Source organism: Labeo rohita, chromosome 15, assembly GCF_022985175.1.
Source record: "Labeo rohita strain BAU-BD-2019 chromosome 15, IGBB_LRoh.1.0, whole genome shotgun sequence".
Lineage (NCBI taxonomy): Eukaryota > Metazoa > Chordata > Actinopteri > Cypriniformes > Cyprinidae > Labeo > Labeo rohita.
This window is the reverse complement of record NC_066883.1, coordinates 1,511,652-1,523,673: the sequence shown is the minus strand read 5'-3', so window position 1 is coordinate 1,523,673 and position 12,022 is coordinate 1,511,652. Positions and strand designations below refer to the sequence as shown.

At 36.4% G+C, this 12,022-nt stretch overlaps 1 protein-coding gene across 4 annotated transcripts in view; it reads left to right on the top strand.

Moving 5' to 3' along the window:
• Positions 1-12,022, top strand: part of dock10 (dedicator of cytokinesis 10) — a 107,603-nt gene that overhangs the window by 23,027 nt on the left and 72,554 nt on the right. For 2 of the 4 annotated variants that reach the window (XM_051128698.1, XM_051128694.1), the window contains exon 1: positions 8,609-9,064. The exons of 1 other annotated variant lie outside the window; for it this stretch is intronic. In XM_051128698.1, coding sequence (XP_050984655.1) covers positions 8,906-9,064 — 159 coding nt within the window. In that variant the 5' untranslated portion in view covers positions 8,609-8,905. Of the gene's footprint in view, positions 1-8,607; positions 9,065-12,022 lie in introns of those variants that run through there. One more of the 4 variants, XM_051128697.1, reaches the window with a different exon arrangement.

Here is a 12,022-nt window from a genome sequence, read left to right as displayed (position 1 = left end):
AGCAGATCAGTTTGCGCCATCTGGAATTTTATGGCAGAGCTAGATGGCATGATCACACTTTTTTGACTGATGTGGACCATGTGAGGCACAGGCTTATTCAAAGGTGGCATGCAGCACAATCTGACTTGATACATGATATATGTACAATTCCTTTAAAAAATATAACAGGATGCAATAGAACATTATGGACTTTTAGACATCTTACATGTGTAACAAAGATGTTTTTGGTGTGCTGCATGATTGAGTGATGTCCTTTTAGTCTTCTTATTAATATTTGTACAAATGAAGGTGGGTTTCACTAATTGGTGTTTTTATTCAACACTTGTCACAGGAACCTTTCTGGGGCAAGAGTTTTCTACTGGGTATTGAGACATGCACAGACACTCATCATATAAACCTCCACAATGGTGGCAAAAAAGAATAATCAGATAAAGTGGTCAATTCTAATAAAAGAGCAAACAAAAAAGTCAACAAAAATAAAAGAGTAAAATAGCAAGACAATTCCGTTACATAATTTATTCATGCCACAGTGTATGCCAGCATGCACAGCGGCCTGAAACTTTTTTGTTGACTGTCACCGTAGTTGAGTTTCTTATGCTGATTTTTGATTTATGTGTAGGTTTAAACAATGCAGTGGTTTGTATTTTGTCACAGAAAATACAGTAAGTTTTTTTTAAACACTTTTATAGTGAATAGAGAAAATATATAAAATCAGTGTACAAAAATCACCACAATGGAAACTTCAAATGAAAAAGCAAAACTAGAGCCAAACATCTGTTACTTTTCAGCAAAAACTTTTGTACACGTATGAAAGAAGTAAAGGCAAACTGGTTTTGGAGTTGTTGTTTATTCATCACTTAATTATCGAATGCTTAAAGGATTAGTTCACTTCCAGAACAAAAATTTACAGATAATGTACTCACCCCCTTGTCATCCAAGATGTTCATGTCTTTCTGTCTTCAGTTGTACAGAAATTATGGTTTTTGACAAAAGCATTTCAGGATTTTTCTTCATATAATGGATTTCACTGGTGCCCCGATTTTGAACTTCCAAAATGTAGTTTAAATGCAGCTTCAAAGGCTCTAAACGATCCCAGCCGAGGAAGAAGGGTCTTATCTAGCGAAACGATCTGCCATTTTTTTGTATACTTTTTAAGCACAAAAGCTTGTGTAGCACAGGCTCTGGGATGCACGACCATGATGCTACGAATTAGTAATGGGTCGTTCTTGAACAATTCTTTCATTTTGAACGAATCTTCAATGTGACTCGTGAAAAACGAGTCGTCTCAGGGAGTGATTCGTTCAGTCGTGCATGTGCAACATCCTATTAGGTTCTGTACTGGAATTAGTTCACCTGTTTCGAGTCTTCGGGTTTTTCGAGTCGTTCGTTCATCTTATGGGGCTGTCACGTGATGAACGAACGACTCAAACATGAAAACTTGTCAGATAAGAGGTGAGGTGAGCTAATCATAGACTAAAGACCCAGGTAAACAATGAATGAATCTTTTCTGTTTCTTATAGCATTATAGTTTTGTCTTGTTTGTAGTGTGATCAACATTTGTATAAGCAGTAGATGTGTTAGGGAAGTAACACATAACATTTTAATTATATTTTGCTAAAATGAACAAAATGACTCGAAGATTTGTTCATTTTGCTGAACAAGACTCAAAAGTCGGTAAAATGATCCGAACTTCCCATCACTACTACAAATCACGTCTAAGTGCATCGTCTGTGTACTGAGTATGGCGAAAAACTCCATCTTATTTTCTCCTACAACTTGAGAGGAGGACAGCGTTGTACCTTTTTGTTTGTAAACAGCGTTTGACTTACTTGCACTTTCTTAGTCTTTGCACGTTCGCTTTGTAAACCCTGGTCTGTAGTTCCACCTATGTTCCACTTGACCTTTCGACGTGATTCAATAGTATGTAGCGTCATGAACGCGCATCCCAGAGCTAGTGTTACACAAGCTTTTGTATAAAAGTATAAAAAAAAATTATTTTCCAAAAAAAATGACTGAGCGTTTCACTAGATAAGACCCTTCTTCCTCAGCTGGGATCGTTCAGAGCCCTTTGAAGCCGCATTTAAACTACATTTTGGAAGTTCAAACTTTGGGGCACCATTGAAATCCACTATATGGAGATAAATCCTGAATTTTTTTCCTCAAGAAACATAATTTCTTATCAACTGAAGAAAGAAAGACATGAACCTCTTGGATGACAAGGGGGTGAGTACATTATCTGTAATTTTTTGTTCTGGAAGTGGACTTCTCCTTTAAATATTAGATTTTACTCTCTTTAGACTCTTTAGATGTGTCAAATGGCTGTAGCACTTTATTTTACAGTCTTGTTCCACATGTGCATACTATGCACTTGTTTTAGTAATTACATTAACCCTGAATTTACCCCTAAACCTAACCCTAACCGATGTAGTTTTTTTAGGTAAGTTTGTTTGTTAGGTAAGTACTCTGTAAGTACAAGTGCTTGTAATGTAAAACAAAGTGCAATCCAAATGTCTGTGAAAAAGCTGAAATTCGCTGGCAGTGTGAATAAAGTCAATCAATCTTCAGTCATTAAGATCAACAATGTTAATAAAGTTTTACAATTTTGTAACACTAAACATGAATTAAAAAAGAGTGAGGGAGCGAAAAAAGAGAGGAAACTCAATGCTTATCTTCCTCTACTTCTTCATGTCTGAGGTCTATTAATGCCTCCCTAAGGAGGAATTAATAGTTTCCTTTTCTCAAAGAAGAAAAAACGCTTAGAGTACGCTTTCTTTACACATACTCAACTAAGGCTGAGACTGCCACCTGCAGGCCTCTCTTTGGCTGTCTGTTGCCACTTACACAAGTCCCAACTTGACTTTTATCCAAATCCCACAGAGTTAAGAGTGGTTCACAATGACAGCGATTCACAGCAACCAAACATCATTCATTTCCATTGAGAGCTAGCGATTTCCGGCACCATAAGCAAGAGCAACCATTGATGATGTGACAAAGGCTGTTCACACTGGCGGCATTTACACAGAAACAAAAAACATTTTATTTCCACTCATGTCTGACCCAGATCATATATTGTATGTGTAAACAGACAAAAATGCATGAGCTCTGACCTTCTCACATCCATTCTAAACCTCTTCAAAATGTGTTTTTCATTCCGATTTGTGATAAATGGTTTGGTGATTCAGTGCGTAGTACTGTTGCCTCACAGCAAGAATGTCCCCAATTTGTGACCCGGCTGAGCCAGGAGCTTTCTGCATGGAGTTTGCATGTTCACCCGTTGGTTTGGATTCCAATACAGCGCAGGAGAAGTGAACACAATAACTACCCATAGGTTTGAATGTGTATGTGTGAGCCCTAGTATGTGATGGAGACTGGATTGATTCATGGATATATAGGATACATGGACATTTTAACTATGTCTAAACGTGTATTCAATTCCGCTAGGCAGTCACTGATGTGCGTGCCCAGATTTTCACTTGCCAACAGATTTCCTAAGATCCCAGACAATTGCATAGTGTGAAATGACATTGGCGACGACCTACAGCCAATGAGAGAGACAAAATTTATAGTTCTGTTCTCATTTACTCACTTTTATGTTGTTCCAAACCTATAAATTTTTGGTCATCTTCAGAACATAAGTGAAGATTCTTGAATATTCTTGCATTGTTTTTTTTGTCCATCTGTTGAAAGTCACTAAAAGTCAAGCTTCAAGTAGTCTACATGATGACATGGTAAAACTAATACTACAAACCGAGTGGTTTAATCCAAGTCCTCTGAAGCTAAATGGTCAGTTTATATGATGAATAGATTTTAATTTAGGCTTTTATTCACTTACAAACACTTTTCAGTGGAAACATGGTGCGTGCATTCACACCTTTTCATGGTTGAATGATGTGCACAGTAAAAATGTGCGTCAGGCTCTCTTGTAAATCAATTATAAACACAATTGTTAGTTTTACTTATGTTTCCCTCATTTAAAACTGATTATGACTTACCTACTGATTAACTGCCTAAATAAATAATTTAACTAATTCCTGTGGTGTAGATGGACAAACACTAGATGGCACAAAAGCAGTACAATTAGCATTAGTCTTTCATGCAGCCTCCATTGCAGAGTTCTTATGTTGGTCACATGGCTTGCAGGACCTTGACAAAAGCGCTCACATAAACACCTACACACACACATAGCCTCCTACTTTCTGTTTCTCAGAAGTTTTGATAGGTATGCAATATCCTGTGTGTTGAGGTTTTACGCAGAAGTAACCTCATGCGTTACACACATACATTCTTTTTTGCAATTCTCACACATTAAACGTCTAAACACCTTATGAACTTGTTCAGCTGATGCAGTTGCGAGAACAAGTCTAAGTGTGTTCAGTCCACTTATGCTTTATTTTTAGTAACCAACATGTGAAATAACTCATTATTTTGCAACACAGTTGTCTCATATGTGTGGTTTGAAGAGTGTGGTTTATACAGATAGCATGTTTATACAGAAACATGCCAGAAATATCTAGCGCACAAATACATACAATTGATTTTAAAAAAGAATATTTCAACCCCCTGCCCAAAAAATGTATAATGATAATAATAATAATTATAAATTCAACAGTTGTCAACTTCATGTCATTCCAGCTGCAGAAACTTTTTTATTAGGTTATCCAAAACAAACAAACAAACAAACAAAAAAAAAAAATGCTCACGGTGTGTCAACTGGATTAAACCAGATGAGTGTATGAGCATTAATGAGTGCACTTCACTAGATTATTTTTTGCAAATGGTCTTTGGGGAGGAGTTGTCATTTTCAGTGGTATTCTTGGTATTGCTCAGAGGTCAGCATACAAGTTTCATTTTTTAAAGTGATAGTGATTAATGTGATATTGTAGGAGGCACTACAAGTAAAAAAAAAAAAATTCTCTATTTTAGACACTCAATTGTTCAGAGTAGGGCTGCCACAACATCAGATTTTTCTCTACATAATTAGAGTGGCCAAAAATAAAAAATAAAAAATCATGATATATGACAGTTTTCAAGTAGCAGTTTATGGGGTCATCGAATAAAAGAATAAAAAAAAGGTAAATTTGAGGTTATATTTAAAAATTCTGACTTTATTCTTGCAATTCCACGATTAAATCTCACAGTTGTGATGAGAAAAAACAGCTTGCATTCTCTCTTATCCACTCGGCTCTGCCTTTTTTCCCCTGAGAATTGATTCACTGTTGTCGAGTAAAAATTAAGTTATAAAGTCCGAGCTAGGAGATATAAACTTGCATTTGCAAGGAAAAATCAGAACTTTGGGATAAAATAAATAAAGGTTATGTAAAATGTAATAGGTTTAAATATTATGTCATGCTGTAACTGTAGAGCTAATACAATACGTCCCCTATGAACAGCATATGTGAATATTATGTAGACCTATTGTTTAAATAAAATTTATGCTTTTAAAAGTAGAGTAATCATAGCAGTTTTCATCCGTAGTCTGCCAGTTTAAACGTCTGTGTTTAACTATAAAATGGCGTCATTGACAACGGTATTTTATAAAATTATTTGTATTCCGATTCTGGCATCAGAACACACTTTTTTTTTCTCTTATTCCATTGATTTGGTTTCCCTCCACTTAATACCAGTTTTTTTTTTTTGGTACCACTATGCGCGCGTGGGTGCAAGTGACTTAACTGTGATGTCTATATATGTTAATTGGTCTATATTTATATATAAACAGTAGTATGATAGATAAGGGACTTTTATTGGCATGTTTAGACAAGCCCTTCATAAAGCCAGCAAAACTAGCCCCTAAAGAGCATGCTTTACAGACACTTTGTATTAAATGGCATTTGATGATTTGTTAATTGCATTTAACATATGTGATCCTGGAGCACAAAACCAGTTGTAAGTAGCACGGGTATATTTGCAGCAATAGTCAACAACACATTGTATGGGTCAAAATTATCGATTTTTCTTTTATGACAAAAATCATTAGGATATTAAGTAAAGATCATGTTCCATGAAGATATTTAGTATATTTCCCACTGTAAATATATCAAAACTTAATTTTTTATAATGTAATATGCATTGCTAAGAACTTCTTTTGGACAACTTTAAAGGTGATTTTCTCAGAATTTTGATTATTTTATTTTTATTTTTATTTTTATTTATTTATTTATTTATTTATTTATTTATTTATTTTTGCACCCGCAGATTCCAGATTTTCAAATTGTTGTATCTCGGCCAAATATTGTCCTATCCTAACAAATCATACATCAGTGGAAAGCTTATTATTCAGTGTTCAGATGATATGTAAATCTTAATTTCAAAAATGACCCTTATGACTGGTTTTGTGGTCCGGGGTCACATATTACACTTTAAAATAAAATAAAATTAAATTAAATTAAAAAAAAAAAAAATCAATTGCATTGTGTTTAAAATTGACCCTTATGACTGGTTTTGTGGTCCAGGGTCACATATTATTCTTTAAATAAAATGCAAAAAAATAAAAAATAAATAAATAAATAAAATTAAAAATCATTATTATTTTTTTTATTTTTTTTTTTTTTTTTTTTTTTGCATTGGCTTTGTAAAAGCTTTATGCATAAGTTGCCCTGAGTTTTTTGTTGCATTTACATAGTCTTGACCAGTAGCCACCAACACCCTGTGGTGTTACGAGCGAATTAAAACAGTGAATCATTTTGCGAAGCAAATTGTAAACCATACCCTGTTACAATGATGTGTTAATTCTCTTCACATTTCACCAGTCAGACATTTCTTTCTGCATTTTATTTAGCTACAGTGATGACCTTTGTGCATCTGAGGATTTTCCATGAAAGTCATTTGTTTTATTCCTCCTATGAGTCTCGCTTGAGGGCTGTCTGTGCAAGGGCGCCCTCTGACATTAAGAATGAATGAAACAAATTACATGTGAGTTTAGTTCTGCGTACTTTTCATTTTGAAATATCACAGTTATCGCTAATACCCTGTATCACAACCCTCTAATTAACATGATAATGATATATATATATATATATATATATTTTTTTTTTTTATGACGATTATCGTCACTACTAGTATATTGCAACAACCCTAGTCAAAATATCAAGGACCGACTTTGATGAGGTAACAGATTATGTGTAGAACCTTAGTCAGTCATGACAACTTTCAAAATAGTTTAGTGTGATAATAGATATGACAGTGATAATGTATTTGGTTTTGGTGGAATAGAAGTGTTACGCTGATGCTGCCACTGCTGCAGAGCAAATACAGAGACTTGATACAGCCAATATATCCACAGACAAGCAGGTGTAAGCATATATGACCCTGGAACCACAAAAAATAGTCTTAAGTAGCGCAGGTATATTTGTAGCAAAAGCCAGCAATACACTGTATGGGTCAAAATTATCAATTTTTCTTTTATGCAAAAAAATCATTAGGATATTAAGTAAAGTAAAGATCATGTTCCATGAAGATATTTTGTACATTTTCTACCGTAAATATATCAAAACTTAATTTTTGATTAGTAATATGCATTGCTAAGAACTTCATTTGGACAACTTTAAAGGCGATTTTCTCCAATTTTAGACTTTTTTGCACCCTCAGATTCCAGATTTTCAAATAGTTGTATCTTGGTTGATTTTATTAAAAAATGACCGTTATGACTGGTTTTGTGGTCCAGGGTCACGTATAAGACAAACTTCTGCTGCAAAAAATAGCTTATATCCATAGCAGATCTATACAGGTGGAGCTGGGGGAGGTGGAAGTGGAAGGTTTCTGAAAGTGTGTTGCATGACTTATAACAAATACAAAAGCAAACTGCACCATCTTGAGTTTCATGACTGAACTACAGTACAGTATCCTACAGAGCAGTGTTTATGTTCTGTATCTGATCTAGAATCTCTCTTTTTGGATTACAAAGAAAGAGTACAAAACATTTCAGTATTATTCTTCACTTAATCTGGAAGATTCTGTGTGACAGGCATGTAAAGCGACCTACCACAACCGCAGTTCTTTTTAGGGGAACATATAAACCTAAAACTTGCCACAATAATAGACTAGTGTGTGCAGTGACTAGTAAATGGCTCAAACAGTGGTGCATTAGTCATTTCAACAGTTTGTGCGTCACAATAAACCAAAACCGAAAGCAACTGTCAATGCTTTGTCACTATGGGATGATCTGTTTGCTTGCCATCTGAGGCTGCAATCACCTAAAGATGCTTAATAGTTCACACCAACCTAGTCGATCACATTTACACAGCTCCGCTGGCTAAACATAACTCAACTTGATTTTGTTTCACTCTTTTCAGGACAAACCTCCACCTTTCTCACAAATTCTCACAAGATCTCTGATGCTAAAAGAACAAAGTGGTAGGAAACAAGGGGTAAAGAAAATGGGAGTATGTGAGAGCGAGGGTCCGGGAGCAGACTGTGGGAGTGTGTATACTGCCAGTGTGATTTTGGCTCTTTTTCCTGGTCAGCTGATGTGGAGGGCGGGTGCTGATTGGTGCGCCCAGCTGTGCACAGCTGCAGCTGATCTGTGTGAGACAATGTTGTCAGTGTTTCCTGCTCTCCGCTTCTCCAGAAGAGAGAGAGAGAGAGTGTGTGTGTATGTGGTTTTGGAAGACACTCACAGGATGTTAGTGGATCTGCAGCGGCAGACCTGGCCAGACAGACAGACACACCAGGGGACAGAATGGCAGGAGAAGACGATGAGCGGACACACACTTACTGGACTTAATCAACATGATCTTGAGGCTTTAGTGTAATTCTGACCTTAGGCCTTTTTTTCCCGTTTTTGATGACCCCAGATTAGGCTTAGCTGTGAAGCAGTTTCTAAAAAGATAGTGTGCACTCTTCTTCAGAGGATTCAGCTTCAGGTTGGAATCCCCTGAAGCCCTAAGCTGGTTTGGGATCTTTAGGCATGGGCTGTACCACCAGTCTGCTACTAGCGCTGCGCTCCATAATGAGAAGAAACCGTTCACGCATCATTTCTCACCAGCAGGAGCAACAACTTGTGTTGGAAATCACAGCACCGGAGGAGGGGATGGTCACCAGTGAACCCCAAGCCATTGTCACCATGGTAACCAGAGCTTCTTTCCTTCCACATTTACTGGAATCTTCTAGAATTCTAAAACATTTCAAAACTGCAGATTTTGGGATCGGAATGGAATTCTCATGCTTAGTTATTCACACTGAATATTTTACTGTAACGCTACTTCTGACATAGAACACTCATTTATGTAATGTAGTTTTACATTTAGTTCTGGTTTCGTTTTTTGGATTGATTGGTCAAATATAACATGTATATAGCAGGTCTCAGCTGCCTGGCTTGTAACTACATCATCGCCCAGCTCTGTGTGTATAAGGTTGGATATCCTAATTTTAGGATGCTGAGCCCTGTTCTTTGTATGTGGACAAGGGAGTTAAATAGATGTGTCATCATGAGCTCAAATCTGCTTAGGATCAAGTTTATTGAACATAAACAGGATGAAGAGTGATACAGGACATCTGCTCCAGTCACTGTTGCATTCCTACAAGAGCACCAATGAGATATGATTTAATTTGATTCAGGAATGTTTTGAAAAAAGATTTGAATCTTGTGTATTCAGATCAACAAAAACATTTGTCACAGTCACATTATATGATGTTTGAACTTGTTGAAATGCTAAAATACAAAAGCAGGAGCAAAACAAGGTGAAAATGGAAACACTTTATACTAATTTAGTTCTCTACCATCTTCTTTTTTGTCCACTTTGCTCTTTCCAAGTCCTGAAAATCTGTGTAGCTTTCTCAGATCTCAGACATTATATGAGTTAATTCAATGAAACACATTTATCTGAGACAACTCTTTCCAGATATTCATGTTCATGAGCCAAATCTGATGATCCAAAGTGGAATTAGCATTATTATGTTAAGAGACTGGCGTCTGATACGCCGTATTGTGTCTGATGCATTAAGTGCCGAATAAAGAACAGGGACCCGCTGTGATGTGTTTTTGATTGATTAAAGATGGGTTGTTTAACAGTGGAAACAAGAGCAGTTGGCTAGTTTTCTAACATAGAAAGAGAACATGTTACTGCATTCCACATTATATGGTTTATATATGGATCTAGTGAAGATCTAGTTGAGTGTACGTGAGAGGTTTAGAAAGAGCCGGAGTGGGTTTTGATCCAGTGTGCGGACCTGTTTCTGACAGACAGAGAGCGGAAGAAGTAGTGCGGCAGGCACACCCATGGGAAATGAAACTCCTGGAAAAATGCTGGGATCTTTGGGAAAAGCCGAGCAACAGCTGTGCTTATGTTGTGTAGGGAACCAGAGACAGATCTGAGATCTGAGGTCACGAGAGAATAAGGCAAAGAAAGTGACTTATGCTGTGTTTTATTTACTGTGTTTAAGTTGATACGGCTCATTCTTAGTGTAATGGGTAGAAATACATGTCAACTGCAGCAGTGATTTTCCATGTAGGTCAACAGAAAGAGAAAAAAAAACATGCCTGAAAACAGCTCTGCATCTGGAGTTACTTATGCCTTCATTCATTTAATTCGTTTTGCTTTTTTCTCCTTTCGCTCTTTTCTTTTAAGAGGAAAAAAAAGTCAGAACTGCAAATATGCATTCAAGTTTTTGTTTTCTTTCAAAAACTAATCTAATCAAACGTATGTCATCTTTTCATCATGCTAAATTCTTAAAGTGTTGAGTGTTGCTCTACAAAATCCCTCATGGGTGCTCAACAGTGTCTAAGTTTGGATGAAATAATTGTCCACTAAAGGTTTTTACATCTTGGGACAATGCATATTGATGAAAACATGCCCAACAATGCAGGGAATGAGGAGAGGGTAGCATCCTCTGTTTCAGGTTTTTGTATTACATCAGGCAGTGGTGTGTGAATTCATAACAGCATTGATAAAGCACAACTCCTTCAGCACTCATACATCCCTACTGAAGAGCTGTGCTACCACTGAACGTCATTGTGGGAACTAGAAACCTCTCACTGTACTCTAGCAACACCATAACATTCTGGATGTTGTTAGAACCGAAATGATTGACTTGGTCTCGTGAGACCAGAGTATGGATTCCCAGAAGTCTACATTTTGTAAATATGGGCTTTGGAAGAGGTTAGATGAGTTTATTTTGCATTGACTAAAGTAGATAGTTCCTGTGTGAACAACAGCCGCATTTCACTTCTGCTCATTGCATCTTACTGTGTGAGATGAAACAGTCACTCTTTTCATAGATTTTGCTGCTATGAGACACTTGCTTGGTATTTTTCCTGCTCATTTTAATTTTCATCATTCATTCTCACGTAATGAAAGCTAAAGGTCCGATTGTGCCAAGAAAAAAGTATACTGACAATCCCAAGTCCCAAGAATGATTCAAAAGGCTACTGTATATAACACCTTAAGATGTCAAAAAATGACTCCTCTTTGAATGTTTTGGTTTAGCATACTTGCTTGTCAATCAAAAATAGCCTGTTTAGCTTTATTTTGCTCTTTTTTTTCAGCAGAAGATTTGATTACTCTAATCCTAAAATAATATTTTCTTGAATAATTCTGACATGCTTCTTTGATCAATCAGACTTAATGGAATATTATATCTCCCCAGAACCCTAATATGTACTTTAAGTAAAGAGTAATTACTGAATTTAATTTCAGCAATTCTATATAGTTTTAGCATGTTAATGATATGACAATGTTAAAATACAATATGATACTTACTGCAGAGCAAGTACTACTGCCAATAGGTGTGCAGACATGCTGCTGTAAGCTTGTATATTTGCTACTCTCGTATTAATAGTATACAAAAAACCCATGTTGGATCTAGACAGGTGGAGCTGGTGGAGGTGGAGGGTTACAGAGAAGCTCTGATGTCCATTTACAGACTATTTAAATGTTGAGCAATTTCATTGACTCCAGAATCACTGGAGGCCAGTCAGCATGTAGGAAAATAATGTGTTTATTTGGATAGTTTCATGCAAAATGTCCACTTTTCCTAGCGTTATACGGTTTCCCATAGCCCCACAAAACACATTGTTTCCACACAT